The sequence below is a fragment of the Diabrotica virgifera genome, chromosome 4 (genome assembly GCF_917563875.1).
Source record: "Diabrotica virgifera virgifera chromosome 4, PGI_DIABVI_V3a".
NCBI lineage: Eukaryota > Metazoa > Arthropoda > Insecta > Coleoptera > Chrysomelidae > Diabrotica > Diabrotica virgifera.
In genome coordinates this window covers 27,833,837-27,848,896 of record NC_065446.1, presented here as the reverse complement: position 1 = coordinate 27,848,896, position 15,060 = coordinate 27,833,837, and the positions used below count along the sequence as shown (strand labels likewise).

Genomic DNA, 15,060 nt, shown 5'->3' with positions numbered 1-15,060 from the left:
TGTGGAACCCAGTCGACTTGTGTCATCAAAAATTTGGTGGCACGGTCCTCCCTTTCTCATGGAATCTCCTAGTAGTTGGCCGGTCCTAATCATTCAGCCTGAGCAAGATCTTCCGGAGACTAAGAAAGTTACTCATTCTTTGGTCACAAGCTTCGTGCAATCCTTTCCATTCCAGAATTACAGCAATTTCTCGTTTCTCACAAGAGTCATTGCTCGTTGTTTGCGTCTCTTCCGAAATAGTTCAGGGTCAAGATGCAGAGTTTCCGATCCTCTCACCACCATACAGCTTCAACCCTCTGTCATATGTATTGCAAAGATGGTTCAAGCAGAGATATTTCCAAAGGAACTTCATAACCTTTCCAAGGGAAAATCGCTGTCTTCTAAAAGTAAAATTCTTTCTTTAAATCCATTTCTGGATAGTGATGGAGTAATCAGAGTTGGTGGTAGATTACGCAACTCTAAATATGATTTTAATAAAAGACATCCAATACTTCTTCCTGCAAATCATCCTGTTACGACTATGATCTTTCGGTCGGAGCATCTAAGGTTGTTGCATGCCGGTCCTCAGCACTTATTGTCCGTCGTTCGTGAACGTTTTTGGCCTATTTCAGGTAGATCTATTGCGAAACAGGTTGTTCGTCAATGTATACGCTGTTTTCGTGCCAATCCTCCTCAATGTACACCCATGATGGGAGATCTTCCTGCATCTAGAGTAAATCCATCGTTTCCGTTTGCAATCACGGGAGTGGACTATGCAGGCCCGTTCACTCTCAAAACAAGACAAGGCAGAAACCCAGGTACTTACAAGGCTTATGTTAGTCTTTTTATTTGTCTAGCTACTAAAGCGATACACTTGGAACTGGTCACAGACTTAACTACGTCTTGCTTCCTCGCTGCTTTAAGACGATTTATAGCTAGAAGAGGCAAGCCAGTTCAAATTATGTCCGATAATGGCACGAACTTCGTAGGTTGTCGTAACGAGCTTAAGCATCTCGGTAAGTTTATCAAATCTAATGAAAAACAAATCGCGGAATCATGCTGCAATGATGAAATCAATTGGCAATTTATTCCTTCGCATTCCCCTCATTTCGGCGGAATATGGGAGGCGGGAGTAAAATCTATGAAATCGCATTTAAAAAGAATCGTTACGGGATCTCATTTAACTTATGAAGACTTTTCAACTGTGCTCACTCAGGTGGAAGGTATACTAAATTCACGCCCTTTAAGTCCTATGTCCTCCGATCCTTCAGACCTTTTACCTATAACCCCGGCTCACTTTCTGATTGGGAGGTCCATGAATTCCATACCAGAAGTAGACGTTTCTAATGTCAACCCTCTTCGGCTATCAAGATTTGAACATCTTCAGCAACTCCGTCAACATTTTTGGCGAAGATGGTCTTTGGAGTACGTTTCGGAGATGCAGCAGAGACAAAAGTGGAAGGTGAATCAATTCCAAATTAAGGTTGGTGCTCTTGTCCTAATTAAAAGTAAGGACGCCCCTCCTCTCCAGTGGTCCCTGGGACGTGTGGAACAGTTGCATCCAGGGGCTGACAACATTTCAAGGGTTGTCACACTTAAAACAGCTAAAGGACTCGTTCGTGTAGCAGTTGTGAACATTTGCCCACTTCCAAGTGAATAAAAGTCGCCAGGTGACAGTGATTATTTATTGACTGTAATATATTGCGTTTAATTTCATTTTTAATTTATTGAAAGCTTTCCCTTTCAAGGTGGGGGGCATGTTTACGATTTAAATTAATTTGTTATATTTTATTTAATATTTATTTAAATCCCGCTGCGACGGGCCTGGACTGTTTTTGTCACAACATATAGATCCAAAATCTAGTGCCGAACCAGCCGGTTTTCATATATTCATATTTTTATGTATAATGACTTGGCCTCGAGACTGTGGAGAATAAACACGTTCTTTGTCACGCATTTTTGTAAAATTGTACAGTAGTCAGTTCTTAAATAAATTCGTAAAACTGTTATCTACGTTATTGTCACTCTACTGAAGTGAAAGAGATGTATTCTCATCAACCAGTGACCATTGCTGCTACTGTCTCCGTTGACTCCACAGGCTGTCTGTCAAATTCTTCATTTAATAAGCTGTCAAAGTACTTTCTCCATCTCTTTTTGACATCCCTTTCGTGAACTACTATTTTATTATTTTCATCTCGGATACATCTAATCTGATTAAAATCTTTTGCTTTCTTTGCTCTCTGTTTGGCTATTTTATATATCTTCGTTTCGCCTTCCCTGGTATCAAGTTGATCGTATAGGTTTGAATACGCTTCTGCTTTAGCTTTTGCTACTGCTACTTTCGCTTCCTTTTTCGCGACCATATAGTTTTGAAGATCTGTGTTGGATCTGGTTTCTTGCCACTTTTTATATAATTTTCCCTTCTCTTTTATTTTTCCTTGAACTTCGTTTGACCACCACCAAGTCTCTTTATCCTCAAACTTTTTTCCTGACGTTTTCCCCAGTATTTCAATAGCAGTCTCTCTAATACTACTGGCCATTTTTCTCCAAATTGTAGTAGGGCTTCCTTTCATGTTCCAACATATTTTCTCTACAATTCTTTCCCTGAATAGACCTTCTTTCTCATCTTTTAGCATCCACCACTTGATTTTTTGTGGTCCTCTCCGATAATTTGGTTTAGTTGAAGTTTAGGTGAAGACTGTCCTATCGGCCGGAAAGGCGTTGGTCACTGTTTTCTGGGATTCATAAGGTGTGATCTACATCGACTTCCTGGAAACGGGCAAAACGGTCACAGGGCTCTACGATACCGAATTATTGTGCTGATTCAACGCCGAATTGCAGAAAAAACGGTCCCATTTGTCGAAGAAAAAAGTGCTCTTCCACGATGACAACACACCGACTCATAACTCCGCCGTTACTATGGCCAAATTGGGTTACGAACTGCTGTCCCATCCACTGTATTTTCCAGATTTGGCCCTATGCGACTTATAGTTGTTTCCAAACTTGAAAAAGTCACTCGTTCATCGCCGCCACGGAAGCCTACTTGGCACACCTCGAGAAAACGTATTTTTCAGAAAGGTTAAAGAAGTTCGAGCATCGCTGGGTAAGTGTATTGAGCTAAAAGGAGACTATGTTCAGAAATAAATCACCACTTTTTACAAAATTTTTGATTTTTTTTTGTAGGCTAAGTACTGATCGGACCACCCTAGTAGCTAGAAACTAATATGGATATCCAAGTTGATCCAACACAAATATAACAGTGGTAAAATTAACGTGTATTAATGAGAAAATACAACAGGCAGGAAAGAAACGGGGAATATATAATAACGGATAGTTTGATGAATAAAAAAAGAAATTAAAGAGATAATTGAAGAAACATATCGAACAAGCAGCAAATTATACAATAATAATAATTGAAATGAAAGGGCAGTACGCCGTATTTGACGTACGTCTAGCGGTTTTTTAAGGTTAGGTGCATATCTTATTTATAAACAAAAATTCTAAACAAAATGAATTCTAGTCCAGCTGAAGTTACCAGCCAACTCAACTGGCTTGGCCCACAATTTTCGAGTAAGGGCTCAGTATATTCCCTTTTAGTTACAAATCCATAATTCTTAGATTAACATTTTGAATGCAAAACTAAAAGTTTTTAAACCGTTTTGTAAGTGGCTATTTGCAAACGTTTAAGTATCACTGATACGGTATCGTATCAGTGATAGTTGAACCTGGCCAACACCAATATAACAACAATGGACTGGCCTTCATTGATTTTTTTGTGCATGCTCGTATCGGTGTATTCAACTTGAAATAACACAGAAATGGTCGATTTTAGGGGTATAAAGCTACGAATACCTTTTGTAGTGCTTGAAAAGACCTCTAAAATGAGCATTGTTAGATGTACATAGACTACATTCAAACTAAGCGAGCTGTGGCGCAAAAAATATTGATGACTAATGTATTTTAAGAAAAAATGAGAAGTATATTTAACCCCTCATCCACCAGAATTTAAATGCATCGTTTTCCTTTTACAATACCTTTTATTATAGTGTTATTTCTATGTTCAAAAAGTTGGACTGTTTTAAAATGCATGGCTTTTGAAAAAAATAAGATCAAATTATAGAGAGCGAATTTTAAAATTTTCTTTAAAATCTGCCTTTTTCTCCATGTAACTCGAAATTTATAAGAGATACGAAAAAATGTTACAGTACAAAAATGGTTTTTTGACAAAAATTTTGTTTTATTTTTCATTACTTTAGCATAAAAATTGTCAGAGATACTACTTTAAGTTAGGTTGGTAGCGCGAGTATCACCTTTATTACGCCCTTTAACCCTTTACCTATTAAAAACTAAAATGTTTGAATAGATGTGATCAATATGGTTTTATAGTCCTTGAAATTTCCTATAATATGGTTTTGGAATGGATCTTTTAATGAATGGAGTTATTGTAAAATAACAAAACAACTTTTTTTTCAATTTGGAAGCATATACGAATTTTGGAGAAAATGTAAATGGGATCTCGGTATACCGACTACTCACTTGTCACAGCTGCTGGTGAAAAGCACTACTGTAAAATTAGCATCACTTGTATGTACAGGAGGTGCTTTGGATGAGAACATTAAGAGAGTGTATTACCAAATTCAAATTTAAGCTCTCAATCCAATTGATTGGAGATGGGATAATAGACGAAGAGGCAGCGCTGAAAAATCTATTTGAATTTACTAAAGCTAGATTTTTCACAGTTGATTACTGTGAGTGTATAGAGAAACATACTGCGGTCGGTCAAGCGAAACGTAGAACAGGGGTTACTGAGAGGATATCAAAGTTGCTTTCCTACGAAGGTAATTAAATCCATTTACTAAGGCTGAAAATCAGTACACACATTCTAAATTAAATATAAATAAAAATTATTATAGTCGATCAGCTGTATGACGGGACAGAGCCGGTCGGTCGGCCCCAATAGTCGATTGAGGAAATGAAGCATTTTGACTCGCAATTTTTTCGTCCAGCATGGATTTACTTGAAATTTTCACAGAAGGTAGGGAATAGTCCAAGGATCATTTTCTATATCATGCCGCTATCATACGCTAAAACCTTGGGGGTGTTGCCACCCCATCTCGGGGTGGGAATTTTTTATTACATATAAACCATGTAATTCGATGGAAAAAGTGATTCTAAGAAAAAAATGTTTTTTTACGGATATCGAAAAACTGTTATTTTCAAGCGCTAATAACTCGAAAAATATTAGTTTTACGAAGAAAAAATCGACTTTTTTAGAGGGTTTTTTGAGAATACCTCGAAAAATATGCATTTAATCAAAAAAAACTGTAGATATCAAAATTGTATCTTTTAGTAACACAAACCAAATTCTTTTCCAATAATATCTTTAAGACCAATACAAATCGAGATACGGCATGTTAAAGGTTAGATTTTTTCGTCAAATGCATAATTTGAAATATTCAAAGCCAAATAATGGGAAAAATTTGCATTTTTCGAGGAAAACTTAAATAATCTTTTTTCAAGTAGACAGGGTGATTGATTAGTAGGGTAAAGCTCAATAGCTCCGCTATAGTAATAAATAGCAATAAAAGTTAATAACAAAAATTTTAGCCACCTTTGAGCTTCACATTACAAAATTAGTTAGAATGTTACAGGGTGTTCGATAACACAGTGGCAGACCTAACTTATGTTTTTTTAAATGGAACACCCTATATTTTATTTTATATTCGAAATCCTGTTAACTTCTCCATTACAAAAATATAAAAGTTTGTAATGTTATACAGGGTATTTACAAAGTTATAACCAATTTTGTATGAAAATCGTAACAAGTTTAACTCCCTGTATAAATAAAAATAAGCACAACAGCAATGGTTTATTAATGCCATATTTTTTTATTTATTGTCAAAATTTTTAAGAATTATTCATATTACTAATTTTCTTTATATCAAATACAGGGTGAGTCAAAACGCAAGTTTAAATGGAACACCCTTTATTTTATATCATTATTGAAAAGTAACATTAACGTACTTTAATTTTTATATACATTCCCTATGCCCAAATTTATTAGTTTTCGAGATATTTTCATTTTTCAGAACAAATTATTTTAGGTGTTTAAATTTATCTAAATTTTAAGTAAGCCATGACTGAATTGACAATTGAAGATTACCGATTATCAATCCGGTAATCAATGTAACACTGCAGCAAATAAAGAAATAAAAATAATTTATTAGTAATCCATTTTACAAACAAAAACACAACCACTACATGCAACATTTTTGAAACAATTAAAAACTATCTTTTTATGTAAATGCAACCAATAAACAAAGAAAATTAGTAATAAATTTTACAAAAAAACACACAAACACAAAATACAATATTTTGTAAAAACAATTAAACACTACTTTTGTATGTAAATGTAACAATGTAACAAATAAAGAACGAAACATAATTTATCAGTAATACATTTTGCAAAAAAACATGTTTGAAAAAATTAGAAGCTACTTTTAATAAAATATTTTTAATATTTAATTACAAAGGTATTCAAAATTATCTCCTAACACATTTATGTACGCCTAAAAACGATCATTGAATGAGCTACTTACTCTACGGAGCATTTGTAAATTAACACATCGAAATACACTTTGTATTCTATTTTTCATCTCATCCGTGGTTGTTGGAGGTATTTTATAAATTTCATTATTAACGTAACCCCAAAAAAATCAGTCCAGTTTATTAAATTCTGGTGATTTGGGTGGCCACGCTACTGGTCCATTGAAAAATGAAAATATCTCGAAAACTAATAAATTTAGACATAGGGAATGTTATCTAAAAATTAAAGTACGGTAATGGTACTTTTCAATAGTGATATAAAATACAGGGTGTTCCATTTAAAATTACTGAGAAAATAATGTACTTGCGTTTTGACTCACCCCTGTATTTGATATAAAGAAAATTAGCAATATCGACCATTCTTGAAAATTTTGATAATACTTTAAAAAATATGGCAATAATAAACCATTGTTGTTTTGCTTATTTATATTTATACAGGGAGTTGAACTTGTTATGATTTTCATATAAAATTGGTTATAACTTTGTAAATACCCTGTATAACATAACAAACCTTTATATTTTTGTGATGGAGAAGTTAACAGGATTTCGAATTTAAAATAAAATATAGGGCGTTCCATTTAAAAAAACATAAGTTTGGTCTGCCACTGTGTTATCGAACACCCTGTAACATTCTAACTAATTTTGTAATGTGAAGCTCAAAGGTGGCTAAAATTTCTGTCATTAACTTTTATTGCTATCTATTACTATAGCGGAGCTATTGAGCTTTACCCTACTAATCAATCACCCTGTACAATTAGACCTTTCAAAAAAAATAATAAAAAGTTTCTAGCATGAAAATTAAGCGACTTATAATAAAAAAAAATGTCGGTACCTGCTTTTCTCTACGAGAAAATCAGTGAAAACAACCTCCTAACTACCTTCCTAATTCAAGATTGGTCTTCACCTTTCTGTAGTTCCTTTTATATTTATATTATCAATACAAACACTCAAGGAGTTTGACCTATTTAAAATGCCTAATTTTGGAAAAATTGGAGTTTAAAGAAAAATTGATTTTTTGCAATTTGGTATTTTTCAACTTTTACTTAAAAATATCTCCGAAAATACTGAAGATACGAAAAAATTATAAACTACTAAATTGTAGCTTTTTTAATGACTAAAATTACCCTGTGCATAGATTTTCATTACAGTGAATAGTTAGCCAGATATAGCTATTTAAAACCTCTATTTACCAACAAACACCCCCTTATTCGAGCCCTTTAAACCCGCCCCAATTAAAAACTAAGGGATCTTACGGAATTTAATTTACAGTCTTATAGCACTTTAAAAATCCTACAAAATCATTTTTGAAAAAACTTTTTATCGCCAAAAATATATAGAATATTTTTCGAGGTATTCTCAAAAAACCCTCTAATAAAAGTCGATTTTTTCGTCGAAAATCTGTTATTTTCAAGTGCGAATAACTCGAAAAATATTATATTTACGAAGAAAATGTAAAAAACATTTTTTCTTAGAATCACTTTTTCCATCGAATTACATGGTTAAAATGTAATAAAAAATTCCCACCCCCGAGATGAGGTGGCAACCACCCCCAAGGTTTTAGCGTATGATAGCGGCATGATATAGAAAATGATCCTTGGATTATTCCCTACCTTCTCTGAACATTTCAAGTAAATCCATGCTGGACGAAAAAATTGCGAGCCAAAATGCTTCATTTCCTCAATCGACTATTGGGGCCGACCGACCGGCTCTATCCCGTCATACAGCTGACCGACTATAATAACTTTTATTTATATTTAATTTAGAATGTGTGTACTGATTTTCAGCCTTAGTAAATGGAAATAATTACCTTCGTAGGAAAGCAACTTTGATACCCTCTTAGTAACCCCCGTTCTACGTTTCGCTTGACCGACCGCAGTATGTTTCTCTACACACTCACAGTAATCAACTGTGAAAAATCTAGCTTTAATAAATTCAAAGAGATTTTCAGCGCTGTCTCTTTGTCTATAATGTTAATGGATATTTGTAGCCCACAAAAATGCATAAATCACCTGCGGCGCAGGAATTATTAAAGATAATTTTTTGCAAGTGCAAAAAATGTTATTTTACGATGTGCAGGTGTTAACTGCCAAAACAGTGCTCCATGTTATGACAAAGACGAGGAAGGAACGAGCACAGTGATGTAGATTAGAATAAGTTAGTGACATGACTGTTTTCTTTAAATGTCTAAATTTTTTACATAGTTTTCTTAAGGTATATTTTATTTTTGCTCTCATTGACTGGCGTATTGACAAATTTCATTCAAATAAAAAAAAAACAAAGAACTTACCTATGATATTATTTGGTGCTGTCTCATACTTGTCTATAAAATCGTAAGGCGATTCATCGCTGTGGTAAGGTGGTCTAGGCGGTGGTTTACTAGCTAAGTCATTTTGTTTTTTAGGGGGCAAAGGTGGAGGTTTGATAGACATAAGTTGATTCGTCGGTCTCGGAGGAGGTTCAGGAGCAGATTCACTCTCCGAAGAAATCTCCAAACTAGCGTTTTCATGCAACTGAGATAGTTTTTCATGTTGTACGTCGAATGTATTTATAGACTTTGTATTGGGAGAACTACTTAATAACGACAATCCGCTATTCTTTGGAGATTTTGATAGGGAAGATTGAAATAAATGAAGATTATCTTTTTTGAAATTACTAAATTCCGTTTCGAAAGGATCCTGTTTAGAAAAATCTGAATCAGCGAAGGGATCTTCTTTAACAAAAGGATCTTCTCCAAATGGATCTACAGAGTAAATTGTCTGCGAAGATAGACCTGAAGTGGTTGTAGTTGTTGTAGATTTCGCCGTCGATTGACTGAACGTTGTGCTGAATAAGGGCTGCTCTTGTGACGTATTGTTAACCATGTCATTGAGTGCTTTTTTAGGTGGATTTTTGAGTTCTTGAAAGAAATGTTTTCGGTCAATATATGGTTTACTTCTACCCGTACCTACGGTAAAATAAAATAGCTTTTTTTCCAATTATCAAAATATAAGTTAAATGAACTAAAACGGGTAGCTAAAATAAAAGGAAAAATTGAAAAAAATTAAATATTTTATTTTACCATCGATAAAAATAAACGGGAAATCAAAAGAGGGAAATAGTTCTAATAAATACAGGATGAAATGATAAATTAAGTTTTAAATAATAAACTACATGAGACTTTATTTTTTTATAAGAAGTTTTTTCTACTTATAATGTTTAAACTCTAATTGATACGATTATCTGCGTCCAATTAGAATGAATTAAATTAATGTAATTTTTCATCTTTAATCTCCACCTTTTTTAAATAATGGAGTCAATGGAGTTTTTACTTTTACGGAAAAAATCAAACAAGATAGAACTTTTTATAATTCCATTAGGAACTTAACAACAATATCAACATATCAAAAAGTTCTACTCTAAAAGTGGGTGAATAATTTTTTATTAAACAAATGAACTGCGAAATTAGTTGTTTTTGAAATACCTGCAAAAATATAAATTTTAGAAAAAAACTGACTCGGCCATTGAAAAATTCAGAAAATTTTACACAAAAAACCTTGTATAAAGATTTTTCTAAAATTAAATCTGCAGCTTCTATAATTTGTTATTTATAACGCTCGAGTCACCCCTCTCACAAACATTGGCGCACTGTATAGCAATTTTCGGCGGAGCGCGCGATTGTTTTAATTGAACATAACTTTTTTAACTAATTGATCCAATTAAAGTTTGCAAATTGGAGATGAAAGAAGTTCATTAAACCTATCTTACAGTTATATTACAAAGAAAAACAAATATGTGCATAAGTACAGTGTGCAGAAAGTGGGACTTCATGAATTTTGTTTAAAAATTAATTAAAAATGTGTTACTAATACAATTTTACCTACAAAAATCTGAAATTTACACAAATTACTTTTCAAACATCGTTCTAAACGATGTTTTCATTAAAAAAATCTCAAAAATTCAAATGATACGACCGGCGTCTCAAAAAATGTAATTTTTGAAAACTTCGTAGTTTTAAAGAATTACAACCACTTTAAGATGATATTATTCAAGTTTAAACAGATATATTACAATTTTGTAGGTGTTTTTTAAAGCTTAAGAAGTAGTATTTAGAATGCACTAGATTATTTTATTTTAAGAATGAAATAAACAAGTTATTTTTGAGAAAATTAAGAAAGATAAAAATATGTAATAAAAAAATCGAAAAATATCACTTAAAAAAATGTTTATACAAAGTCTTCAAAACTTTTTTCTGTACAACTTAAACTAAAACACATTTAATAACAAGCTTAAAAAAAATAAATGCTAAAAAAATGTTTGCACTCATATACAGTATGCCTGCGTAACTGTGGAACCTATTGTAAACTTTCTTATTATCAATTTTACGAAAAAAATTATACTATATAAAAGCTTTGCATGGTATACAATTTAAGATACAAGTGTCATCAATTTTATACGAGGTATGTCAAAAAATATTAATTTTGCTCAGGAGTAAAGTAGGTACCTTTATATTTCACAATATTCGAAAATGATATTTTAAAAAGTTGTTCGGAATTAAAAACTATGTTTCAAAATGCAATTACATCTTTCTAATTGCAATATTGCGTACTATAAAGGCACTTTACTCTTGAGCGAAATTAACATTTTTTGGCATAACTCGTATAAAATTGATAAAACGTTATATATTATGATTGTATCTTAGTTTTTAGGCCATGCAGAGCTTTATATAAAGAATAACGTTTTTCGTAAAACTAATAATAAAATAGTTATCATAAAAGTGTAATACAATGATGTTGGGTATAAGTAGTTTGAGAAAAAATTGCATTTTTGAAGATATTCTTCTTTAGGCGCGATTCGATTGAGGGTAAAATTGTACATAAATCTGCGCGCCTGCGCAGACAGTATGTACACAGACAGTATGTAGTTCATTGCTAATCTTTCAAGATAGTTATGTATGTATCTGTAACCGTGCAAATAAGTCATTAAAAGAATATATTAGTGTTTTTAGGAAATGTATTATTTATTATAATTCTTGTGTTTTTTGATTTGTGTTTCTCTGTAGTAAAATAATAAAATATTATGTAAGCATAACATTTTTACACTATATGTCGCCGTGTTGTTTAATTATATCCGAAACTTACATGTCAATTACAAGGACCTCGCTGGAGTAGTTGGTAATGCGTTAGCTCTGAGATTGGAATGACGCGGGTTCAAATCCTGGGCGATTCATAGTTTTTTTTATTTTTGGTTGTTTTAATAAAATTTTTTGAAAGTGGTAGATAAGAAAGTTAGTTTGATTTTTAAATAAAATACAAATAACCTGTTAAGTATATTTACTTCGTTTAAATTACCTATTATATAATAGAAGAATATCTTCTTACGTGCGTACAAAGTACACACACATTCTTTTTTTTTTTATTAGAAGGACGTAATTGCATATTAAAACATAGTTTTTAATTCCAAACAACTTTTCATAATAGCAATTTCCGATATTGTGAAATATAAACGTACTTTACACTTGAGCGAAATTTTATTCATTTATTTTTTGACATACTTCGTACAAAATTGATAAAAACTGATATATGATTGTGTCTTAGATTTTAGACCAAGCAGAGCATTTTATGAAGAATAACTTTTTTTCGTAAAATTGATAATAAAAAAGTTCCGTTCCAAGTTACGCAAACATACTGTATAAGTGCTCAAATTTTTTTTTGAATTTTCAAATTGTAATGACAGGTTCGGATTCAGTATAATCAAAAAGATGATTTATAAAATGATTTATACAAAACAATTGTTATTGTTTAAACAATTAATAAACAATTAGCGGCGAAATCTGTGAGTAGAACTTTTTATATAACATATTTATAAACTAACAAAAAAAGTTTTAGAAAAATATAAGTTTGTTTGATTTTTTTCGAAACAATGCAAGTTTTCGATCTACATTGACTCTTGACTCCCCTACTAATGATAGATTGTGTTTCTCTTTCGTTTTAGTTACCAATTTTTTCATTATACCGAGTTTATTGTTATTATTTTTCTGTCTAATATTTTTATGTCTTTGTGTGGTCAGATGTATTGTAGTAGGTATATATTTTTTGAAAAAATTGAATAATAAGAGTTCATGAATTGAAACGGTGGCAACAGCTTTTAACGATAAGGACGTACCATAAAAATCAGTCCAACTCTGGGGGTAAACATTCGATTCCGGTATTGAAAAGATCTCTATTGTGGATCTCAAATGAGCGTTTATTCTTAAAAAATAAACTGAGTCAGTCCAAATTTACTAATACTATGTGCAAATTGTAAAATGTGTTTGTGAGAACTTAAAAAAATAAGCAATAGATGATTTTTGGCGATGGCGAACTTTCTTTGTATGTAGGTATTAGAAAAGATGTGGATGTCACTTATTTGATATCGACATCATGCAAAAGTTGGCTGCGAACAAAAACCAACTTTTGCATGCGTGGTAAGTATAAGCTATAAGCTTCTTTATAAATTTTATTATATTTTTTGATAGTGTTTTTCGTCAGTAATATTTATTTCTTGAAATTGGAATAAAATTGTTTGTGTCCTTATTTTCGAAAAGTGTGTGGAAACACTGGGACCTGTCACCTTTTAAATTCAAATGTGCGCTTTTTAAACCTAATTTTAAAAGTTCCTTAAGAACCAGATCTTAAGGGAGTAGGCGCAAAATCTTGGTCCAATGGTATTTTAATGTGTAAAACATTTTTTTCGAACCCTGTGAAAACTAATAAGTATTTTCGAAAAATTTAAATGCGGAATGAAAGATTACATTATTACCGAGGGCCGAAATTCTCTGAAAACTTCTATAATGTTTATCTTAATAAGTTTCAGAGGTGAAAAAAAAGAGAAAATTTAGTGTGATTTTTAATTTCAATATTTCATTCAAAAGAAACTTTTTGCTTATTCTAGGGACTTTTAGGCGAGCGGCAGCAACCCCTAAAATGACGATATACCGACCACGAAAATAAACTTGCAGGTGAATGACCAATTTTGGTCATTCTTTATGTTTTCGAGGTCGCTGAATCCGAATATGAAGTTTATTTTTATCTAAAATTGGTGGAACATGTTCAAAAATCAAATTTTATGCAAAAATGCGAAAAATCAATTTTGATGATTTTTCAAATTTAACACGCCGTATCTTTGGCCGTTGTAAATATTTCCTTTTGATTTTAAATTTTACTGTGTCATCTTTGAAGTCTTTAGATAACAATGAGATTTGTATAAAGTCATATACGCTATGAGCTCGTAGGTAGAGGGGATAATTAAAAATTCGCGAGTGACAGTAGTGACAAGTCTGTAAGTTTTTACTGGAAATTTGACATAAATGTCAAAGATTAATTTAAAACATTGAAACTAAAAACATTAATAGGAAATAATATTAGTTGGTCAAAGCTGTGGTGTATAATTTTACCTTAAATATACTTACGTTTCAAATACTGAATTAAGGTTTTTTTAATATTTCGTAATATTATTATGTAATTATAAATTAATCTAAGCGCCATCTACACGATAATTGTGAAAGTATCCAAAGTAAGAAATTCATATTTCATTAATAGAACTTTAAAATGATTTTTAACGCAAAATCTTTAAAAAATCGATTACAATTTAATTACTTTTTTGCGTTGTAAATATTATGCGATAACAATTAAATAATAAATTTAAAAATTACCGGTGAAAGTTGCATTAGTAATCCGCTAGGAGCGACACCAGCGAAGCTCAGAGCGTATAGTAACTTTTTTCCTATTACACGTTTTGACTTGAAATTTTCCAGAAAACTTCTTCATGACATATGTTTTAACGCTGTGTTGGCTTAAATTATAAACTGAAAAGTTAGTCACTAAACTTTTTTAAGTAAACATAAAACTAACGAAATCCGACGACAAAATGTTTAAAAATTAACAACTCCTCTTTTAATTTTTTTAAACATTTTAGAAAAATCTCATTGTTATCTAAAGACTTCCAAAGATGACACAGTAAAATTTTCTAAAGGAAATATTTACAGCGACCAAAGATACAGCGAGTTAAAGGGCCTAGCCGGGTAAGATGGTGAAAAGTGCCCCCAACTCAAATTAAATTCCATATAGGCCACCTTTTAGCACATATAGGGGAACTCACGTTCTGAAATTTTTAGCCCCCTAGGTGGTCACGTGACCCCCCTAGAGCCTAATTAGGCTTTTTAGGTTTTTATTTTTTATCTCAGCCGCATCAAGAGCTAGCCAAAAACTTTATTTAAAAAAGTTGTAAGTTTCGAAAAGATCTAAATGAAAAAAAAATTTCTAAATTTTTTGGCGGGAAATTCGAATTTTTAGAACAATTTTAAACTTTTAAATAACTCTGAAAAAAAACTAAGACACTCGTTTTTACGAAAATCAGTTATAATGTGTATTTTTGCACAATATTTCACCCTGATTTTTTTTAGATTTTTAAAATTGGTGAAACGTACCTTTAAAAATAAAAAAACCGCATTTTTTCAGT

At 31.9% G+C, this 15,060-nt stretch overlaps 1 protein-coding gene across 3 annotated transcripts in view; it reads right to left on the bottom strand.

The window, feature by feature from the left end:
• The window catches only part of LOC114349376 (protein disabled), a 103,597-nt gene that overhangs the window by 63,345 nt on the left and 25,192 nt on the right, over positions 1-15,060 (bottom strand). For 2 of the 3 annotated variants that reach the window (XM_028299726.2, XM_050648085.1), the window contains exon 6: positions 8,873-9,529. In XM_028299726.2, coding sequence (XP_028155527.2) covers positions 8,873-9,529 — 657 coding nt within the window. The remainder of the gene's footprint in view (positions 1-8,872; positions 9,530-15,060) is intronic. The other variant, XM_050648087.1, reaches the window with a different exon arrangement.